General features: G+C 33.1%; 1 protein-coding gene across 24 annotated transcripts in view; it reads right to left on the bottom strand.

Annotated features, from left to right (window-relative positions):
• LOC130900405 (ATP-binding cassette sub-family C member 10) overlaps positions 1-25,197 on the bottom strand; it is a 136,766-nt gene that overhangs the window by 8,701 nt on the left and 102,868 nt on the right. For 19 of the 24 annotated variants that reach the window (XR_009060162.1, XM_057810983.1, XM_057810976.1 and 16 more), the window contains 3 exons: positions 24,775-24,981; positions 17,528-17,750; positions 3,286-3,477 (listed from right to left, as the gene is read on the bottom strand). Coding sequence is in view for 23 of the 24 variants with exons in the window: in XM_057810983.1 (XP_057666966.1) it covers positions 3,286-3,477; positions 17,528-17,750; positions 24,775-24,981 (622 nt within the window). In the remaining variant the exon portion in view is untranslated. The remainder of the gene's footprint in view (positions 1-3,285; positions 3,478-17,527; positions 17,751-24,774; positions 24,982-25,197) is intronic. The other 5 variants (XM_057810987.1, XM_057810989.1, XM_057810986.1 and 2 more) reach the window with 1 other exon arrangement.

Genomic DNA, 25,197 nt, shown 5'->3' with positions numbered 1-25,197 from the left:
GGTAGGTACATATTCAAGGCGAAAGGATGCGTTTATAATATGCGTTAATTTGATTATATAGGTTTTTTTTGGTAAGTTTTAATATTTTCCCCTGTGATTAAGTCGAAGCCAGGAGCTTTCTTCGGGTTGATATTTACTTTAATCTTTGTGGATATTTTCTTTAGAGTAGTATAAGTTATTTTCAAGTTGTCTTGATTTTGAATTAATAGTTCAAGTCGTTCATCTACTTCGATAATTGTAAAAGTGTGTGCTAAATATTATAAAAATCTATTTGCTTTTTATTGATTGTTTCTGTCCCAGCCCAGATTTTGGGCGATTGGCCTCTTTAATTTTTTGGTCGCCTTTCATAGTGAGTTTTCCGCAGATTTGTTGTTTGTCAATTCATTTAAGAACTTATAGTTTTATTCTTGATATCTTGGATTTTTCTTTTCAGTTGTTGGTTAGCATTACTCAATCTGGTTTTGTCTTCTGGAGCTCTAAAAGACAAAACCAGACTAAACATATAAGTTGCCGAATTTGAGAAAAATCAAGTTTTAAAAACTTTATGAAATTGATAAAAGAATATAAAACCAATTCAAGAGATAAAAATTCCACAAAGGTGCACAACAATGGGATATTTTCATTAATAATAATTATCTGTATAATGTTTTTGGCTAACTCAAAAATGCAAAATAAAGAAATGGAAAATAAGAAGAAATCATAATTGAAAAACAAATCAAGAACAGGAAAAATACGTCCATTATTTTGTATTTTTGGGGGATGCAGGAGTTATATCTAGAAAAATATGGATGATGTTAATTCAAAAATGTAAAAAAATATATTTTGTAAACACTCAATTAGCATAAATTTTAATATAAATAAAAAATAAATATTGTTGCGAAATACTATTCAATGGAATTATTTGTTTCAATCGTTGGATGAAGTTAATCATTCATTGTAAAATTTTAATTTGTGAATGTAATATTTTTTGTGAATAAAGTTTTTTAAAAATCACTTCAGTTCGAAATATATAATTTGCATTACCACTAATAATACAAACAATGCTAAAAATCAATCATTAATATTATTTATGTACATACGAGGGTTGTCTGGAAAGTTTCTGACCTAATAAAGAAACAAGTCATTTTTTATATAATCATTTTTGTTTTTCAACAGTTCTTCTAAGTCTATACAGTTATTTCAGAGAAACTATAGCCAAAATAGGCGTTTCTTTATGTGATAACTTCTTTGATGAAAGTATTTCTCCTGCAAGTGTAATTTTAAGTCACTGGCTTCCAGATTTGGCCAATGATAGCGTCCTTGCCTTTCGAAGCAGGTTTGCTCTTTGCAGTACACTGTCTTGATTATTTTTTCGTTTCAGGAGTGTAGTAGGAATCAGTGATTTTTAAAGAAGTATAGGATTGGATTTTGAAAAAACTACAAAAAAATTGAAAAAATGTGAACCGTCTTGTTGAAACCATAATTCAGGCATGTCCAATTCTTCCATTTACGATAAAAAAGTGGATCTCCCTCCAACTTTGCCAGCGCCCATTCACTAAATGTTAGAAGTTGTGGGAGATCGTGTGGCTTCAATCCTTGCACCAGCTGTATCTTATAAGGTTTTACACACAAATCTTTTCGCAAAATTTTCCACATAATGCAATTATCAGAGGCCCAATTGCTGCGAAAGGCGGCGAATGGACATTTCATGGTCATCAGTAACACTGTCGAATACAGCCGCAATATTTTCTTCGGTCCTCACTGTACGTTTGCGTGTTAGTGGTTTAATGTCCAATAGTGTAAACTGAGTTCGAAATTTAGTCACAAGCTTCCGAATAGTTCTCTCAGTAGACTGACCAAACTGCCCATAATTTGGAAGAAGTGCGCGATGCACTCCCTAACCGAGCATGAATTTTGATAGTAAATTTCAATAATTTGTAAGCGTTGTTCGTTACGTATGTCGATTAATGATAACATTCTAGATCAAACTGAACGAGTTTGACAATGACATAAGACACGATTCACGCGTGATCTGTCAAAAACAGTGTTGCCAAAAATATACCAGCAAAAAAATCGTTACATCCAGGTTTTATCTACAGTTACGAATTGATTCAAAAAACTTCGACTCATTTTGCTTAAACCGCGTCAATAAGACTAGGGAATTGTTCATCCGAATGCACTTTTGGTACACTATGAGTAAACGCGGCACCGAAGGCGCGGATAGCTTACGCATACATAATCAGTTAGCAAATTCGTTCATTTGTTATAGCATCTTCTATTTCTCTAAATTTAATCCCACGGTTGTCCAGTACCATTTGGTGAATTTTGGAAATTAAACAACTGGTTGTCGCAGTTGTCGAGAACACTCGAAGTAAGTCAAGCTGATACGGCCATTTTTGAATTTAGCTACCCAAAAGTATTGTTAATTATGGTGCGGCGTCTCCGCCCACAGTATCTAAATCCGTTTTATTTGTGTATGACTCTTACAAGATTTTCAAGCGTCCATAATATCTGCAATTTTAGTGATAATCTCTCGACGCATTAGCAAATATTTCCCAATTTATAAGTACCGACATCTTCAATTATTATTGTGGCATGAATGCATACATGCCTCCAATCAATTTTCTCAAGTGATATTTATCGAAATTAATCCATTACGTAGTTTTTAGGTGCAGATTAGCTACTAGAACATTATTTGAAGATTTCATTTTATTATAAAGGTGATTCCAATAGGATTAAATCTGCGTGCTGGTCAATTTAAAACTAGTATGTTTAAATCTTGGAGTTATTTGGTAATGATCTTTGCTACATAAGAGCGTGAATTAGAAAAAATTTGCTGGATTGTTACTCCAGTTCGAATATTTCCTAGCAAATGTTGGGGGGTATGGTGCTTCTTTGTGATTATTGAAGCGATCGTAACCAATTCATGGTGGTGACTGTGTATCTAACCATTGTAAGTGAAATTGTTGAATGTTTCGCATCTGCCAGATGTGCTACGTTTCTTTGGCTCCGTCCATTTTCAATAAGAGAAAATATTGTTACCAATTGGTGTAGTTGAATTTAAATTGATATTAGAGTGACATTCCATTGAGTACTTTTCAATGAACAACAATAAAATGATAGGAATCAAAAGTGGATAAACGGATTCGATTTATATTCTTTACATTCTTGAAAAACAAAAAATAAATGATTAAATCATACCGAAAGATCTGTAATTTACTTCTTAGACATTTTCATATGATTTTTTTTATAGAGAACGAAGAAAAAAGACACGAAAAAATTTTATATGTGTTTGAATGTACATACCTTAAGGCAGCAAGGGATATATTCTTGATATCGACACTATCTATAGTTATCAATCCTGAATATTGATCAAATAGTCTAAATAAAACCGATATAAGTGAACTTTTTCCTGCTCCAGTACGACCCACTACTCCAATTTTTTCATAGGGTCTAGTAGTAAATGAAATGTGATTAAGAGACGGATTCAAATGCCTCCTAAAAATATAAAATATGTGGATATCGATGAAACCTAATTAAATACATTCTAAATAATTTGTGATAGATACAGCAATATAATAATATTAATTATTACTTATTAAGATTATTAAGAGGGTAAGGCAGAAATTTAAAAGAGGAATCTGCAAATTTTAGAATAAAAATTAAATGATAAATAAACACTTGAAGAAAAGTACAAACGTCAAATTATCTTTCTTTTAAAAAATACCAAAAAAAAACTAATTTTTAAACAGAAGAGACCTAAAATCAAGAATATTTAGATGCATTAATATATCAAATAAGAAATTAAATAAATAAATAAAACTACATATGTAATAGAACAAATAGGACAATTAACAAAGGCGGTAATAATGGAAGAGCCAAAAAAAAAGAAAACAAGGTAGAATAGCGAATGGACATTAATAAAAAAATAGATCCAAGGCAACTTAAGCTTGTGAAGCTTGGGTCTCCAATCAAATTGAAAAACAACAGATTGAATGATGGTAAAGAAAATATTGAGAACAATACAAAGCGGAAAAAATATGTCAACACGCAGTAAAAGAATGGAAAAGAACCAATAATGAACTGAAAAACGTAGGAATAAATGGGATAGACAAAAACAGTGAGTGGACTTTCACAAAATATTTGTCATATACGTTAAAGACATGTTACTAGTAAAAGAAAAATAATCTATTTAACGTCAACAACTATGTCATCAGATCCGTTAAGGACAAGGACAAGGAATAACCTTAATAACTAGATAATATATTGGAATGTTCGTTTCATGGCCCCGCGTTGGGAGCCAAATTATTGTTCGGCGATGTCTGTTGAATAATTGAGAAAAAGAAGAGGAACCGTTGGGTTACAATCGCGACGTATTATCGTTCACGATATAAAATATAGAAAAAAACAAATTTAATAAGGGTAGCTGTAACATTAATATTGGTTCAAAAATTTTTACTTGCCCTGTATACTAAAAATATGTACCTAATATTTCTTAACAAAGTAACGATACTTAAATTGAGGAACACATTTTTCCTAACTAATTTAAACAGTTATATGTTTTCGAAGATAATGATCTAGATAAAATATAAATTTCTTTAATTTTTTAGACACAAATTTTTAAAGTTTATTTTTCTAAATATTCTTAATTTTAGGTTTCTTCTCTTTTTTTATATAACTTTTAAAAGATAGAAAAAAAACTAATTTTCAAGCAGAAGAGATCTAAAATCAAAAACATTTGGAAACATAAAAAATATATTATAAATTGTTGTTATTCTGGATCTGTCATTTGTGACAAATAAATTTTTGACATGTGTATTAATATTATTTAATTGGGTATGAAGATTGATTCTAAGACAGCGTTTCTTAAAATGTGCTCCGCGACCCCCAGGACTCCATGGTTACCATTCAAGGGCTCCGCGAAGCTTATTTGATTTTCTCATAATATTTCAGAATTCAGATAAAATAGAGAAATTGACGCTGTATGAAATTGAGAAATGAATCGAAAGCAATCGTCCCATTATATTCATAGGAACTTCTACAAATTGAATTATCGTGCCTTTTTGAGTTTAATAGTGAGGTTGTCTACCTCTACCTATCATTAGTGGTGGATTATTATTGTCTAACCTAACGTGAAATAAATATTTTATTCAAAGGTACATTGAACTGTTTAACAAATATTTACTTATTGATTTATGATGTTGCATTATTTAGTTCTAACAATTAAATAAGTTATAAAAATTAGTGCGTTAGTAAAAGTTAGAAATGAAAAATCTATCGTCAACAATAGGGTGGAAGAAACGTTTTCACAATCACAGTATGATCGGCAATTCTGCATAATAGATATAAAACGATTAACTGTATTGTTCGAAGTTCGAACATCTGGGTTATTCACAGGAACCGGATGTTTTTGAAGTGGATTGTACACGGGCGCTAATGGTGGGGGCACGTGACTGTTATCTAACGTTTCCTTTGTTCATAGCATTTACATTTCAGTCATTGAGATGTAGCCGTGGACGCTAGATCAACACTTGTACACGTATGACAATTTGGTGCGAAATGACGAATCCGTAACTGCTGTTCAGCGAGATTTCCGCCGTTTAAAATCCATCGTAATGCAAGTTACCTTTCTCGTAACACAATATTGCGATGGGTGAACAACCATCGAACAAGAAGAAACAACCAACGAACTGCTAGCACTCTGGATAACATTGAACGAGTAAGGGAATCCTTTGACATAAGCCCACGCCGCTCTATTCAGAGGCATTCAGCAGCACTTCATATGAGCACAAGTACGGTAAGAGTAACTTTGCATACAGATCTAAATTTCTATCCTTACAAGATAGCTGACGTGCAGCAGTTCAAAGGGCAAGATTTCCAGCAGCGATTACAATATGTCGACAAATGCTTACCATTTTTGTAGAGAATGAAAATTTGATATTGTTAATGAGTGACGAAGCCTATTTTCATCTGAATGTACTTTGGAGGACCTAAAGATGGCAATTAGTCAACGCGTCACCCAGATTGATATAGACATGCTGTAAAGAATTGAGGCCAGTTTCCGTCAAAGGCTACAACACTCACCTCTCCTATATCATACGTCAAATGTGGCTCACCTGATGATGAATACGCACATGTGCTCAGCTTCCGTCGAGTAACTTACGTATTACCAACCAATAATGAATTTTTTCTTCAAACTTCGACTGTCATTAGTCATGAAAATACAACACACAGAATATTCATTTCTAAAGACAAACTTGAATGCTTTTTCAGCAAACAGGCTGGGCACACTGCTGATTCATGCCCCAACACTTCCAGCCCTCAAGATCCTTCTCCAAAATTAAATGATCCAGTCAATCTTATCCCCTCCTCTTGTGCTGTATCCTTTCTCATTTTCCCTCTCTAATTTCTTTATCAAAAACTTGCGAAAAACGTCCTCGTTCGAATGACAGCAGCCTCGACTCGCCACAGTCTAAATTTCCTACTGATACTCATCCAGATACAATGCCTCCCCCCGAATTTTCAACATCTAGCTCCAGAAACCCTGCGAAAAAGAAGACTAAAACTAAACTGACTAAAAACGATTATCACTTCATAAGCTCTGAATCACGCTCGCTCCGTTATACATAAACAATTCGACGATTCTCCTGAATCATTTTTCCTTACCAGCACCCAATTTATTGCGTTTCTTGAAAATACGTATGGCATCAACGACCCCCTTCCCGAAGCCAACGAATTTATTTCTGACACAACCCTTCTTCTGAAAAACTTGTCTCCAATTTATCCTAATATAAAAGAAAGATCTTTAAAAAACCGTATTACACGTCTAATTAATAGAATTAACTTTAAACTTCACCCCAAGCAAAAAACTCCTCTCGAAATATCTATTCCTGATGATGATGATCCCAGTAAATACTCTCTCCCTTCTTTCTAAACAAGTACATTCTCTCTGATACAGTGAAACTACGATAGATTTTATCCTCGACTAGAAAGAATTTAGAAAATCATTTTCTCCAACAAATCTGACTTTCTTTGTCTCCAAGAAACAAAACTTCAAAATTGATCATAAACGAAATTTGAGAAACTTTGAAGGATATCATTACATCCGTGCCAATTGCATAAGAGCCAGTGGCGGTACTTCAATATTTGTATCCAGCGACATATACTCATCTCACCTCCCGTTATCAACAAACCTTGAAGTAGTAGCTGTCACCACTTGGTGCCCCAATAAACTTACCATTTGCAGTATATACATTCCACCGAACCACCGCCTTGATGAAAAAGAGTTAACAGACCTAATTCGTCAGCTTCCCCAACCATACATTCGACTTGCAAACAAATATCTCCTCTGCATTAAATAACCATCAGGACGTCATTGCAACTATTCTCAACATTGAAGGCGCTTTTGAATTCAGAAGTTCAATACTGAATAAACTTACTCAATACAATCTATATGGTAACATATTATCATTCATCCATAATTTCCTAACTGATAGAATTTTCAGGGTTTCCGCAAACGATAAGCTCTCCTTTCCTCATCCACAAAATAGTGGCATCCCGTAAGGTTGAGTATTAAGCTCTAGTTTATTTATCCTCACAATAAATGAGCTATGTGATAACTCCCGTAAAATATGTCCAATACGCTGATGACCTAATCATTTATTATCATGGTAAACACGTCCCCTCTACATGCCAACTGCACCAAAACGCAATAAATTTACTACAAGAGAGATCCCCCTATCTAGGATTATCATTTTCCCGAAACAAATCTATGCTGATAAAATTCTCTCGAAGAACATCTATTCACTCACCTCAAATTTTCTTTGATAACTCCCCTCTACCTTTTGTGAATCAGTACAAAATCCTTGGTATGATTTTTGATTCTCGACTCAACTGGAATCAACATATTACTGATGTAAAAGGCATTTGCCTAAAGAGGCTGAACATAAATAAAACCCTTAGTCACCTTCAATGGCGCTCCAACCAAATATACTGCTAAGAGTTTACAGAGTTCTCATACGCTCAAATCTTGACTATGGTTGTTTTATCTATATGTCCGCTTCCAAGTCTAAAACTGACTTATTGAACTGCGTACCCAACACCGCTCTTCGCCTTTGCCTTAATGCCTTTCACTCCAGTCCCGCTGCTAGTGTCAATATTGAAGCTAATGAGACACCTCTATCCATAAGGCGACAATCTCTTCTCCTGTCATATGCTGCTAAAGTATCTTCCAATCCTTCTAATCCTGTCCATTCGCTGCTTACCACCACTTCCGTACCTACTAACTCACGAACAATTGTAAATAGAATTCCTCAATTGCTCGCACCTCTTCTCCAAAATATCAACCTCTCGTTGACCTTTCCACTTTCTTTGCCTTCTTCTCCCCCTTGGATAAAAAACATTTCCATAGTAGATACCTCACTAACCATCTACAATAAGCGTCCTTGTAGAGAAAGCATTCTTGGAAATTCTGCATAAAAAATTCTTCGACCTAATTCTTTATACGGATGCCTCCAAAGCTGAATCCGGTGTTGGTTGCGCAGTCACTGCAAACCTCGAACTCATAAGTTCTTTCCGCTTACCCTCAAGGTGTAGTGTTTACACTGGTGAACTATACAGTATCCTTCAAGCTTTCAAATATGTTTCTCCTCCCCATAAACATATCGCCATATGTACTGACTCATCCATATAGTCAATCACAACCATATTCACCGACCATCCAATAGTCCAAAACATTTATGACATCTACTAAACTCTCATTGCTCTTGATATAACAGTCTCTCTCATCTGGCTTCCATCACACACTGGATTTACTGGAAACGAATGTGCCGATCGCCATGCCAAAGAAGCCACAAAGAATAATCCTGAAATCCCAGTTCAATTGGCTAATGATCTGAAGATTAACTTTAAACACCTCATTAAAAAATCTTGGCGCGATACATGGAGCAAGAGTACTACAGCACTACATTACATTCACCCATCTACTTCTCACATTTCCCTGAACTTTTTGAATAGGAGAGAAGCTGTGACAATAAGAAGACTTCGCATCAACCACACGAAACTTACTCACGGCTATTTGATGTCGTCAGAGAGTCGTTCCGTCTGCCGACCTTGTCAAGTTCCTGTGACTGTTAAGCACAACCAACCTTAAGAAGACACTTAATTGCTCGACGGAAATAAGGAAAATCGTGGAGTTTCTTAAAGCCACCAAGCTGTATAAGAAAATATAATTAATTTATTCATTGTAATAGATTTTGTAACAGTCCTCTATTTAACTTATGTTTGTTTTTGTGTGCCAACGACCAGCGCTGTCGAGGCACGTTAAACTTAAATAAAAAAAATTGTATTCAGCATTTCTAGTTTTCTCATAAAACTTGAGGGTATTTTTTAATGTTATCAGCAAATATATGTAGACATCCTGTTAATTTAATAACTATCATTTTGTTACACTTTACTGTATTCAGCATTTTTCCATTTATTTAATATTAATATATATATATATATATATATATATATATATATATATATATATATATATATATATATATATATATATATATATATATATATATATATATATATATATATATATATATATATATATATATATATATATATATATATATATATATACAACAATATGTGATAGAATGAAGACTAACTTTATTAATGAATTATATATATTGTTATAGTCATCGTGTAAATATTTTTTTTTTAAAAAGTAAATCTTTACTTTTGAAACTTAACTCACGAAAAGATTCTATTTTTGAACTAAAGGACGAGGTCCGTGTATTTCTTCAGGAACAAAATTTTTAATTGAAATATCGATTATTCGATAGAAATTGGTCATTCAAAATTGCCTACTCGAGCGACATTTTTAACAAAATAAATGAACTTAATCCAACTCTATAGGGCAAACTGGTAATTTCTGCATAAGAAAAAGTTCTTGAGTTTAAGAAAAAAATAAGATTCTGGAAGACTTGTGTAATCTCCAACGACTTGGATTGTTTTCCATCTGTAAAAAGCTTTTTAGAAGAAGCTGGTGTCGAAATAGAAGAACGAAATATAAAGGAAATTATTCAATACTTGGAAGGTTTGAGAGAAGCCTTAATTACTATTTTCCTAAAAAACAAGATATCAAATATCAAAATTCATTGTGGGTTAAAAATCGTTTTAGTGTCCACACAAAACCGTCTACCTTGTCAACGGAGGAGTTTTAGAATTTTTTAGAAATGACAACAGATTCATCGTTATAGACGAGTTCTGATATAGTTTGAAGAATTTGTCAACCCTTTTACCATTTGCGATTACATATATGTTCTCCGCTTATGTATCTACTAAAATAAATACCGCAACAGATTAGATGCCGAACCTAATATGAGAATACAGCTCTCATCCATAATACCAAATATTATATCAGTGAAAATAAAAAGCAATATCAGTCATATCAATAATATTTTCCTTATTTAAATTTTGAGAAAATTTGAATTGATTTTAAAATTAAATTTTGAATTTAATTTTAATTTAAAAATTCTAAGTAATTATAAATACTTTTATTTCAAATTATTTATTCAAACCATGGAATTGGAGCGCACCAAGGGCTCCGCGGAAAAAGTGGACATTTAAAAGGGCTCCACTTATCAAAAAGTTTAAAAAACGTTGTTTTAAATAACGACAACTTAATAATGTTAAATTCTAAAAAAAAGCTATAGCCTATCTAGGTTATGTTTGATTGCACTATTCTAATTATGTATGGCGATTTGAAAGTGATGAATATTTATATTTACGGAGCCTCATTGATTATGCAATGTTTCTCGTTACACGTTTCAGGATTTTGCTTGTTTTTCAATAACTCGAATGTGTGAATCTTTTTGTGTGTGTGTGTTATTATTTCCGAATTTATTAATTTTCGGTACCGTAAAATGGGGTAAGGTTAAGCGCATCCCTTAAGAAGACTTTCAAACCCTACCACAACAGAAATTACGTGATTAACAATACATAATTTAGCAATAACCTTAAAAATACATATTTTTTAGGATAATTCCGATCATGCCGAGAACTTACAAGAAGAAGATTGGGCCTGGAGGCAAGCTGAATAATAACACAGACAGAAGGTGGAATAAATGGCTCGGGCTACAATAGAAACAGTAGCGGTTGGTTTGACGTGATCATGTTTGAGGACTGGTTTACAAGTATACTTTTACCATACTTTAAAAAACTCGAAGGTAAAAAAGTTATGATTGGCGATAATTTAAGCAGCCATTTGTCATTGGATGTTATAAGGGAATTCCAAAAACACGAGATCCAGTTTACTTTGCATATTTGCCAACCACTAGACGTGGCCTTCTTTAGGCCACTGAATGTGGCTTGGATATCCGTGCTTGATAACTGGAAACAAAGAAATCGTGGAGTTTTGCCAAAAAGTGAATTCCCACGTTTGCTAAGAGACACCTTAGAAAAAGTAGGAATTCGAACTGCAAGAAACGTCATTGCAGGATTTAGAAAAAAAGGTATAGTGCCGTTATATCCAGATAAGGTGCTCAGTCTCATTCCCAAAACTCAAGAATATGAGAATGCTGAACATTCTCGTGGACAAATGCTTTCACTAGGCATTTAAGACACCAGAATGGGTTCACCCAGTGGAACCAAACTTAGAGTTAGTAGAGCCAAAAAGATTGATGTTCAGCCCGGAAAAAGCGTGATTATCAGAGAGGAAGACGATGACAAAGAGTCAGAATTGATATAGAAGAGGACAGTGAAAGTGAGGAACTAAATGCGGACACAGAAGATGAAAATGAAGAAGCTGAAAAATCAAAATGACAGAAATAAAGACGACGAATCAATTGAAAAAAATAAATAGGTTTTAGTAGGTTTGCCTATCAATAAGAGTTACTGAATTCATGTATGATGATTGTAAGAAAAAAATAAAAAGTGATTTCATGCGAAAGAAATGAAATTCTAAACAAAATTATTTCTACTTTCCTGATGTCAGGAATGTCAATGAAGTAACTACAGATCAAATAATTGAACGTTTGCATTGCAAAGATATAGGACGCGGCCAATATAAAAGACATAATCGATACTGTCGAATAAGACCAAAAGTTATAATATCTGCACAATTGTTAATCAAATTTTAGTTACTACAACCATATTTCATTTTAATTTGTATTTTTGGCACATTTTATGCCTTTAAGTGTTGTATTGTCAGATTTTTTTTTGTTAAATAATGCAATATTATTTTAATACTAATTAACTGATCAGTTTTAATCGTACGTATTTCTAAAACCAATTAGCACACAAATTAGATGCTGATCGGTTTTACCCCAAAGTGAGGGGTAAAACCAATCATGATACATATTTTTTTTATAGAACAAATCCTGCAACATCTGAATATTGGTTTTTGCATATTTGACTGACAAAGAATCATAGATTTTAAATATTGTTTGTCAGACTTTCAATTTTTAAATTACAACCAAAAATGTCTAAAATAACTCTGAAAATTGATTGGTTTTACTCCACTTTACGGTAACTGTATTACTATTACAGTAACTTTATGGTTACTGACTAGTTTTTCCCAATTCACTCATTCAAGATCTTTATTTTTGGTTTACTACTTACACTTAGTAAGTAACTAGTTTAGAATCTTACCGTAACTCTTCACAACTTTTTTTTCCGCTTTTTCTACTCTATTCGACAATCGTCTTTTTTTATAAATGTGTTCTTTAACTGAGTCTGTTCTCTTATAATACTCTGAGAGTGATCTCCTACTTTCTTTACAGGTTACAAATTTGACAACATAAGATTCAATATTCATTTACATACACTAAAAAGAAATGCGATTCCGAGCTTAACTTCTGAAGTGATCACGTGTGAAATTGATTTTTCCTTAAAATATAAATTAAATTTTGTATTTTGGAATATTTAAGTTGTTAATAGTGTACATATGACCTAGAACACGCAATAAATTTACAGCTTAAGTTCCATTTCATTGCTCAATTCCTTCAGTATTTTCATATTATAACCTAACCTCCTAACCTTAATTTTAAGCACTCATGTCATTAGATTCGAGGGGCCTTGGGTCTTCACATCGTTAACCACCTGATAATCATAACTTAACCAAGAACTCAATAAAGAGTTGTGAAGTATACGATAAAGCCACGTACATTGAAGTAGTTGAAACCAAAAATAAAAAAAGACTGGGACGCATTCATCCCTTCTTGACTAGTTTCAGTAAAAGGGATAGTCAGTGATATTGTTATCAACACCTCAATGGAAGAAGTAATTCGGAGGAAGTGGCTAGAAGACCGATCACAGTAGCAAAAAGATTAAGTAAAAGAATCATAAATAAGATAATACAATTAATTATAAACCAACGCAGACTATAGTAGTCACCTTTAGAGGCAATTACCAGAAATGATCGACGTAAATTACTTTGAGTCCAGGTACAGTATGAACTTTTTAGGCTTCGAGTACCCAAAAAAAAATATGTCAGAGCCAGAAGAGATGCGCCATATGTGATAATTAACACGAGGAAGAGGAATGTCAACTGAAGGAACCTACATGCATTTTTTGTAATACACATATATCCACGGACAGAAATTGTAAGGAGCATGAAAGACAAAAAAATGCTCATACTTTGAACCTAGTCAGAGTTTTCCTAAAATTGAACGACAAAGAGATACAGTCATATTTACAGGTAGAGATTTTCCTGTATTAAAAACACCGAGTCCCTGTATTAAAAACACCGAGTCAAAGGCAACAAAATGTAATAGAAGTGCATCAAAGAAGTAACAACTTTAACAATTTTCCTCATCAAGAATGGAGTATACACAAATAGTAGACAGAAAAAGAAAACCACAATCTCCAACATCAGGATATGATGCGGAACTGCACAAAAGGTGACTACTCCCTCCACCATCTAGGATATTCAATAAGTCGCAGAGACAGAAACAATAATAGATACTGGAGTACCAACCAGATCCTATACGAGTACTGTAGTTGATTTCTTTAGAGATTACTAGAACAATCAAAAATTAAGGAAATAGCAAAAAGGGAAGTTCTTTCAGAAATAGAGAGAATTGCACACTCGCATATTCTAGAATCGCCTGAAGTGGTAGATATAGAAATGTAACAAAAACAACAGGATATGACTTTTGAAACGATCCAAAACGTGAATACAGTTAATACCAAACACCCCTGATGAATCCGACTTACAAAGAATTAATTATTCTACCATGGAACATTAGAAGCTTATATTCGAATTAACTGAGTTAACCGTTTTAAATCATGAAAAACAGCCGGACATAATTTTTCTGAATGAAACATTCCTGAAATTGGACCAAAGCATCGTTTTCCGACACTACATAATCATTCGGCAAGGTAGAAATGATGGAAGAAAACAAATCTGAATAGTTACCATCTATTCTCCACCGGACTTGTACAATATAAAGCAAAACTATCTAGAGATATTTAGAAAAATACACGGACCACTCAATGGATGTGATTAAAGTACTTATACCTAAGTACGGGAGAAGCAACACGGTTGTACTATCTTCACAACTAGGTCAAAGTCGAAGTGTCACGAAAATAACACTGGAGACTCCAGAATTAGCTTTTATAGTCCATGAGAAGTATTGGAAATAGCCGAAATTAGAGATCACATGCCTACAGCTACCACAATTAACGTAAGAGATGGGATCTATTCAACATATGGTAACCAATCTATAAGAAGATGTAGGACAAACAAAGCTGATTGGAATAAATACAAGAAGGTACTGGTAAGCATTGAAATAGGCTTAATATATGAGTAGAGGGAAATAAAAATTGAAGAAGGACCTAATATAGATATCCCAGAAACAAGCGTGACTGTGGAAAAGCTCCGAGTTTAAAAAGTAGCACATTGAAGATATATTAACGACTGTTCCCAAGAAAGCTAAGTAGAATATAAGAAAATGGTGGCCATGGCTACGAGGATCATGAAGAATAGAAATCAGGAGAGTTTTAAATCCTTTACGAAATCTTTAAGCAAAGACTATTCTATTGGAGAAGTTTCGAAGGTTGTGAGAAAATTTGCAAAAGGAGGTAAAGAAATTGGAACACCCTGTACCGATACGGAGCAATGGTTAGAAACAATATTGGACGCGATGACCACGACGATCATTTTTTATGAAGAAAAAGAGGTATACAGAACCAAGAAAAGATCATCTAACTCACTCAATGCTGACCAACTGACCAAATTTGCTAAATATTTACAACAACATTATCAAGGGACAACTGTCCTTACCTGAGCAATAGAAAACATCTCAAATAATACCGAAACTAAGAGCGGAAAAAGTCGCTAATTGTCATAATAACTACCGCCCAATAGCATTATCATTGTGTGTACGTGAAATACTAGGGCACATTTACTGAAGGAAAAATAACATTATGCATATTTTTGCATATTTCTGCAACCTACGATAATTTTCATTTGGATAAATTAGCAAAACATCTAAATGAAATGGAAATCAATACAGACTTAATTCGGTTGATCACAGACATGTTGACAGCCAGGAAAATATCAGATCGCCAAATGCCAGGTTAGTTGGTCCTAGACAATCCATGGAGGGATTACTACAGGGCACATGTCTACACAATCAGTATAAGGAATGTTGTGGGATTACATACTAACATCGAACATTGAAGGCATACTATGGAAGAAGCACTGCAAAGTTAATAAATGGCTGATTGAACATGGCATGGCATTTTCAGTTAATAAGACTAAGGCAATGATATTTAGTAAGAGGAAACTTCGGCATTAAGTGGAACCTATTGGTCTGCTACAAACTTATATACAATGTGTAGGAGTTACCTTTGATACACAGATGACTTGGAAAGAACATATAAATAATGACTGTTTGAAAGCAGGTAGAGGATGAGAGCTCTCACCAGAACTTATCGGGGAGCAAACCCTTCAGTTTTTCTCAATATCTACAGGGAATTGTAAGACCACATCTTGAGTACGATATTGGAATAATCTGCAAGGCTTCAAAGTGACATGGGAAAAGCTAGATCAGGGATTAGCTAGCTATTAGGAGAATTAGCCAATCAAGGAAGACAAGAGAATTTAATCAAGAAGAAATTTCTTCTTTATACAAAATACACCTAGAAAAATACCATGGTTTAACAGCTAATTTACCAAGGAAAGTCATTACAATTATCAATAGAATGAGATGAACAGATTGTGGTACTCCACAACAAATAAAATAAATGCTGAAAATCCTTACTACCACTGTGAACAATTAGGAGACTTGAACCACATATTTCTTGTCGTCACGATTAGATCATCTCAAAACAAAGAACTGCTTAAATGTAATCAAACCTCCATTAATATTTATTCGTTACTTCTACTTCCAGGGTTGAAGTCAGTGGAGCTTTTAATCAAGTACCTAATACGAAATGGCTTAATAGTCTAAGGCGTTCATATCCAATTCTCTAATGCATGGCTTAGCTTATAATGGTTGTAGAATGGTAGAGAATATTTTATGTAATATCTTGGATACACCACAGGACGTGAGGAGTCTATATTTGTTACCCTTTGTAGTCACCTATTACTACTTTTGAAGGACGTGAAGCAGATCTTCAGACGTACCTCACGGTACACTCTTCAAACAAGCTGGTAGCAAGCATACACAGATCTTGGGGGTATGTTGTTAGACAAAAGGCCAATGGAGAAGAACAAAACATAAATTTATAGTTTATATGTGATAGTGCTACTTACAGCAGCTCTTATATTTATTCTACGTAAGAGCTAAAACTTTTAACATGCAAGTATCTACCGCAAAAACTTTGTCATTTCTAAAGAACCAATGAGGTGCAAACTCGCCCTAGAAAATAAAACTATAGAACAAGTACACAAATTAGCGCAGACCAGAACAGAATAAATTAAGAAAAAAGGACAAGCAAACAAAGCCGAATATCAGGCGCATTTCGGGGCATTATCTGGAATAATATCAGTATGAGCAAAAGGGCAAAAGTTAAAATAATCAAAACCTGCGTGCTATAGGAACAAGAGCGAACAAAAGAACCAAAAACATCGAAGACATAATCAGATGGGGACGTAAACGTAGAAGAGCTTGGAACGAACACGTGGACAGGGTGATCAGAAAAAGATTAGCAAAGATCGCTCGAGACGGTAAACCAGGAACACACGACCTTTAGGAAGATCTCTAAAAAGATGGATAGATTCATGAACATCAACTCTAGTTGAGTTGAATTTCAATTCTGATTCTATAGTAGAAATTTCCTCCCATATGGCATATAAATCCACATGCTACCTCTTCTGACATTTAGGGATTGTCAGTTGTATTTGAATTCATCTTATTTGGTATCTAAGGTTTCAAAATGACTAAAAAATAACCGGCAATTTTTTTCATCGCATGTACTATTATGATTCAGTCATTAACAGTGAATGGTACAAAGTGAGTTTAAAAATAAAATGTTTTCTCCGATAAAGCAACCGCTATGGAAAATGAAAAAATGTAATTATTGTTATTAGTAATATACAAACCTATACTGCAAAAAGACGTTATCGAAACTAATAACACCTTGACTTGGCCACGCAAAAGGAGGATCCATAACAAAATATTTAGTTTCCAATTCTATGAATTCGATGTACTGATTAACACGTTCTACGGCTACCAGTTCTCGTTCTGTTTCTGTAAAGGAATTTACAAAACCGCTAAGAGCACTTGTTATTCCTAGTGCATAGGATATAGCCAATCCAATGAATCCTAAAAAAATGGAACATATAAATTATAAATACATTATTACCCGGGAGGGTTCAAATTATTTATTTAAAAAAATGTTTTTCTACTTATTATTTTGATGTTGCGTTGGTGGTAGTGATGGTAGGAGTTACAACTTGTTTATAAAAAATCCCTCATAATATCGGACTCTATATCAGTTGTCACAATCTTTTGATATAAATGAAGCTTTTCAAAATTAAACTGAAAGCCAGTGAGCTTTGTAGATAAAAGCACATATCGGACTCTGTCATGACGAACATGTAGACAATCTGACAAACAGAAATGGACTGTCAATAAAGAAGAAAAGAATTGTGGAAAAATGTAAAAACCCAGATAAAAATTAAGTTGAAAGAGTGGTAGCACATTTGGAACAAATATCGCATCAACATATCAACAAGAAATATAAAATTACATTCAGAAGTAGTAAGTTCAAACTTGTGCGACATATCCCGGGCGCTGGCAGGGGCAGCCCTTTATGGGTCGCCACGAAAAAATGATTGTTTTTTTGGTTGGGAGAATCGATTTTTGGGGGTTGCGAGCCCTGGTCAGTTTTTTGTTATTAACAATTTGATTGTTTACACGGCCATAATTTATTATCTAAAATAGTTACGGGGTTTCTGATGAAATAGTTTGGTTGTAAATCTTCTATCGAATATTTATGTTTTTGAATATTAAAAAAATATTTATTACAGCCAAATTTATAGGCAAAGTAGTCTAAAAAAATGCAATAATTAGCTGATTTCTCTTTCAATCGGTCGTATTTCGGCCTGAGCAAATTCTATTGAGATTCATTTTAAAGAAAATATTTTTCCTTTCAAAAACCAGCCCTCATACGTAGGAAGACAAAAATTTAATATGAAAATGACACTTTTATTTGTTTATAGGCATTCGTACAAAAAATTGCAAATTAGCAAAACTGCAGTTTGAAGTAATGCGAAACTTTTTGAATAAGTGGAATGAATAACATGAATTAATAAATAACTTACTGATAACAGCCCTTAAATTATTAATCAACAGTAGCAAAAAACTCCATATGAATGAACATCTAGTTAAATAAGATTATTAGTTCCTGATTATTATATTTGTAGGAAAAATATAACTAAAAAACTTGTTCGGGCAGGTAATACATTTGATGAAGAATTGATAATTTTCTGCAAGCATTGAAGAAAAAGTCTTCTCACTATTTTTAGAGAGGATACGTAAGCAGCGAATTTACGATATCCCTATAGTTTTTTAAGACACTGTATTCATGTGGTGGTAATTTGAATATATAATATTCATAGAAATGCTGTAATAAGTTCATTTTGTACTTTGACATGCAATTACTAAATTTTATTAGTTGAAATAGTCCAAAACGCTCGGGAACATACAAATTTTGCAGTCAAGAATTACTATAGTCATAGAACTAATATAGCAAGGTTTGTCTTAAGTTCAAGTAGCACCTTTTGAGATAGACAAAGTTTAGATAGTTTTCTAACCAGTAGTGGTTTTTATAGCTTCATCATTCAAGAATATTTCACATATAGTGAGAATCATTCTTCAGTGATAACTTAAAGTATTATATTTCCTTGAAATGGAACACGGCGGAAATATCAAATTTTAAAACGCATTAAAGGGATGCTTTCTCTATATTATATAAAAGCTGTATGCCGTGTCGGTAAACTAGTTTAAAAAAAAAAGAGAAAAAAACAGCTTTCACTTGAAGTTCCATGACAATTGGTTAATAGACTTCAGACGATTTTCGGAGCACGGCCGGTTGCCATTCTATACGGATCGTAGATGTCATGTATATCTGTTACCAGTTAAAATGGACAAATATGAGTACATTTGATGATTTTGCTGTAGCTTTTTGTAATTTGATCTCAAATTTGTCAAAAAATGTTTGCCGAATAGATTTCATACATACATACGTATAAGATTCAATAAAAATTGGAGAAAGATAACATAGGTATAAGTCTCACTTTATAGAGCTGCAAGAAATAAATTCCAAAGTTACCATGCCGAAAGACGACATCTTGTTTTGGGGTTACAGTAAAAATAAAATTTTTCTACAAAACTTTCTTTGTGAATATATTTTTAAGAACTGTGAAAAATGATGGCCAGGAATTTAAGCAGTGCTGCTAATGGAATACCTTGCCAGTCTAACATAGCAACTGATAACGTTAATTTAAATATATAACAAGATGAGAACATGGATGAAGCAGATTCAAGAATAATTTTACATGCATTTCAAGCAAGCATTTAAAGCAATATTCATTTTATTTAAGGTAATTTTAAAACATTCAATTTTTTTAGGAATTTTTGATAAGAGTCGGCGCAGGATCGAGAAGATTTGTATCACTGCATAAATGAAGATTTGCCCGCGGTAACAACACCATACTCAAAAAAAAATCGATGACAACTCCAATCACGTTTGATGATATTCGCTACAAACAAAAATTTTATGTGAACAAAACAATAATGGAGGTCTTTCCCTTGTCAAGTTCTATCAAACTACATATATTGAGAATATTTTATGTAACTTATGAGCAACTTAATATATTGAAAAAAATGTGTAAAAAAATGGATGGACTACCTTGCATTTCATTCTGCGCTTGTAGTAAAACTAAAACTTATGAAAACCATTGCAACGTGTAAATAATGTAAAAAGATTAAATTCTTCCAGGATATTAATATTAATATCCTGAAAGCTAACTAAAAATATTGTTGAAAAATAATACTACAATATAATTTATTTTGTTTGTATTTTATTTTTCGCTTAGATTGCAAGCTTCGTAGACTCACATGCGGCGGCACTTCAAGTGAGGAATAAAAAGTTGCCTTTTAATATGTGGAATAAAATGTTTTTTTTTTTAGAAAATGTTTGGTCTTCTTTGCACGAATGGTCTATAATCACATAAAAGTGTTTTTTCTATTTCTATTTTCCTATTAAAATTTTGTCTTCCAAGTGCTATAAAACTATCCCAAATACTTGAAAATATACATATGAGGGCTAGTTTTGAAGGGAAAAATATTTTCTTTAAAATGGATCTCAATAGAATTTGTTCAGGCCGAAATACAACCGATTGAAAGAGAAATCAGCTAATTTTTGCATTTTTTCAGACTACTTTGCCTATAACTTTGTTTCTAAAATTTTTCCAAAATTCAAAAACGGAAATATTCTTTAGAAGATTTACAACCAGAATGTTTCATGGGAAACTCCGTAACCATTGTAGATAATAAACTATGGCCGTTTAAACAATTAAATTGTTAATAACAAAAATACTTGAAATATCAGGGTGGTGTCTAAACAGACTGGACAGAAAACAAAAATTAATATTTACTTAGTTTAAAAATATTATATTTCTAATTATCTAGGTACATATAGTTTCTCAATAATATGTTTAACGTTTAAAATTTTCTGTTATACACCTTTTGGTAAATTTAATACTATTAAACAGTTTTTTATTTCCCATCGGTGTCAGTTACTATTAACAATATAAACCCGATAAATTGCGAATAAAAGTGGACGTTGAATGTTTGTAAAATCAACGCGAAGGGAAGCGTGGCCGGTTGTTTAGTCTGGATGCACGATTTTGGTGGTAAACCACCCTTAGCTGAGCACTTGGGTGAGAATCAAAGCTATAATAATAGGAGATGAACTGTTTTACGTAATATAAACAAGCTCCCCACATAAAGTGGAGAGATTTTGACCTTGTAATATAAAGGACAGTCGTTTAGTGAACTTTGTCTTGAAAACACGTCTTTTCATTCTCGCATTTTCACGAAATTATCTTACAGTTTAGTGCAGTGCAAAAAACACAAAAGTGAATTTGACTATATTTGTGTGGCGAGACTTATTCAAGCAAATATGCCAAAATACAAGACCAATTTAATTCCTGGCAGTGGACGCAAGCAAAGTATACGTCAGAGAATGAAAAAAATTCGTGATAGCAAAAGGTAGGTGAAAGTGCTTCAAACCAAAATAAAAAAGTGATCTCTCTTGCAAACCGAGCGCAAAGTGTCAAAAGCCGAGCCGAAGGCGAGGTTTGCAGGTGCACTTATTTATCAACTTTTGAATATGAGTTTTCGTAATCATTTCCGAAAAACTGTAAACGGGGGTCTAAGAACTGAAGAATTGGTTGGTACAGTCACAAAGAGATTAATTCATTATCACTTCAAAAAAGAATTATTATTGCATTGTAATGAACTGCTTTGAATTAGATTACAAAGAATTGAAATGAAGTAATTTTTTATGCAACGATGGAATTTTTTCGAATTGTTAAACATTGAATTAAAATTAGTAAAGATTTCATTTGAGTTGGTAAGAATTGAATCTGAATATTGCATTTGAATTGGTACGAATAAAATCAGATTCCAAATGATTTGGAAAAATGTGTTTGGGATTAATTGAATTATGTTAATTTACATGAATTGAATAATTGTATCAATACTGAATGCAGTTGAAGTAGAATTGAATTGTACACTTTTATTTATGGTACTTGTTAGCACCTTGACTGTAAATTTGATACTTTCAGAAAAAAATTTTAACGCCAAGTTTGATACATATGTCAGATTTAGTATAATACCTGTTTTATAAGTTTATTTATTCAGTTATACATATAATGCCACTTTTCTTGTTATGATGTGTTTACGGAAATGATTCCGAAAAAATTTCTTCAATGTATTTTAACTGATTAAAAACAATACAGTATGTACATTCCACTCACTTACTTGCAGAACAAGGCAGTTACTTTGTGACGAAAATGTAACTCCCAGACCGATAAACGTGGCTACAGAAGAAATAAACATTCCAAGTACTAGTAGTAGTGCTACAACATCACACCAGGATGTACGAGAAGAAGTTGCGGCTAGTAGTAGTAGTGCTACACCACTACCTTTTAGAGAGGACGTACGAGTCAATGTTGCGGCAACAAGCTCCACGTATTTGCAGATAGAAAATGGTGTTCCAAAACAGCGAGAAAGTTTACATACCACCACCCTACTACAAGGACCTCAAGAAAAGTTACAATTCAAAGTAACAGGCCGGCGAATTGTGAATGTGAAACATTTTTTCAATGACATTATAAACTTTAAACATTTAGACATCTTCAATTGTAGAAATGAGAATTTAGAAATAGTGAGTGAATATCGTCAGGGATTTCGAAGTGTTTTTACAATTAAGTGCACTAACTGTCTTGAATCTAAGAGGGTGGACACTGATCCCGATCCTACTATGTTAAATGTGAATCAAGCGATTGTCTTAGGTGCAATATCCACTGGTGGTGGTTTAGCACAAATAGAGGAAAAATTGGGGTTTTGCGATTTGCCTGTAATGAGTTCACATTTGTACCAAAAAATGTTTGCCGGAAATATTATTGCTTTTATGATGGGGATTAGTTTCTTTCGATTCTCCTCTTGTAGTCTTTCAGAAGACAGCTGTTCAGTGACCGAAAAATCCTGCGAAGACATTACTTTCAGAAAGTTATCTGCCAGTTCTGTATTTCGCTTTTGGTATCCCGATTTCGCATGAGCTTTAAATACTTCTAGGGCATTTTTCATTTACAAAAAGATTCGGTTACCAGCTGGCCGATCCTTTGGTGACCGCCCTTACCTTCATCAAGCGAACGTACCATTACCACGCAAACTCTGCAGAATGCTCCACTTTTATATCATGACTAGACAATCAGGGGAATCTCTCCATCCATTTCAATTGAAAGCGCAAGTTCCGTTTTGAGGAAATAGAAAACTTGGTGTGTTCCATGGCGTCTTCAAAATTTGGACTTTCAAGTATTCAGCTAAGATTTTTTCTCGATTCGCGTAAAAACCAGCGACATGGCATTGATTTCGATATTCGGTACTTTGATTGAGGTCGAGGGCCCGCTTGTCATCGCAGTCTTCTTATCAGCATGCAACCCTCACTTGGCTCCGCCCGTGGTGATATATATATATATATATATATATATATATATATATATATATATATATATATATATATATATATACTCATAACCTATCCAATTTAATACTGACAACATGCAGAGTGTTTTTTGGGTTGGTAAGATGCGGTTTAGTTTTCAAAAGTAACACTTGTGATACTTTTGATATAGTTAGCACTGTTGAATGGCCGCTCTCCTAAAAACTGTTGTTAGTTACGTGAATCTTCAAGTGACAAACAATGAAATTTTAGTGATTCCAAATTCAGAAACTGAAGTGATATCTAAATGTACTTCAGACCGCTACTTAAAAATAAATCATCCATCAATTATTAAAATTTCAAAAAATGTAGCATTCAAATGGAAAGTGAGATTTTCTCAACTGATATACAAATTAAAAAAGGAAAATCAGTAATATTATCAAATATAGATTTCAGGTTTTTGAATAATCAAATATACAAATCTTCAAACTTAAGTAAAATTTTGAAAAACTTTATGAAATAAATAAAATCGCTAAAAACATAAAACCAATTCAAGAAATACAAAATCCGTAAGCCATGTATCAATTGGACTCGTTTCAATAATAATAATACATTTTGTAACTATTTCAATATTTTGGTTAACTAGGGAATATATAGGAGAATTTTTAAGAAAATTGAAGAAAAGAAGAAAGAAGAAATTGAACTTAAAGCAAGAACAGGAACCGAAGGACAAGATCTCCGTTATTTTTCAGTCCTAGGGATGGAGGAGTTATATGAAGAAAACTCTAGATTATTCTCAAAAATAATACGTAAAATGATCTTATTTCATAAAAATGTATCAGCATTTATTTTAAAATAAAATAGGATTATTGTAAACGTTTTATTGAATGTTAGTTACTCGTAACTCGCTTGTGGCATTAATTCTGTTCATTCAACTTCATAAAATTATTGTAATTTTGTGTTTAATAAATTGACCATATTTATTTATTGCGTGTATTAACATGTCGTGTGCCCACAAATATTATTGATGAATAATTTCTTTTTAAAAACATCATTGGCCAGGTAGAAATTTCGGCATTAGGATGGGTTAGTTATTCCATATAATTTAATTACCTGAATCTGCAATGTCGTACTGATGTTGAATAACAGCTATTAAACTAACTCCAGAAATAATAACCACGCCGATAAATTGCAGTCTTATTCCTAACCAACGAGCCGCAGCTTGACTTGCGAATTGGGCTTTGAGGTTAGCTTCGAGATTTTCGTCATTATCATGTTTGAATTTTTGAACAGCTCTCATTGCTCTAATTGTTGTAAGACCTGCAAATAACAAATTTTTATTATTTCTGTAAACGTGATACCTCAAAAATATATCAGATAATTCTTCGTTTCATAAAAGATATACGTTCAATGCTGAAATAGATCAAGGAAAAGTAGATGATGTAGCAGATCGATTTTGAATATACAGGGTGTCCCACGACGAGTTAAAAGTATCTGTATATGGCAAAATACGAGGATATATTGAAAAATTCTTAG

The sequence above is a fragment of the Diorhabda carinulata genome, chromosome X (genome assembly GCF_026250575.1).
Source record: "Diorhabda carinulata isolate Delta chromosome X, icDioCari1.1, whole genome shotgun sequence".
NCBI classification, from domain to species: Eukaryota; Metazoa; Arthropoda; class Insecta; order Coleoptera; family Chrysomelidae; genus Diorhabda; species Diorhabda carinulata.
Note: the sequence above shows the minus strand (reverse complement) of the source record. Positions and strands in the feature narration are given on the sequence as shown.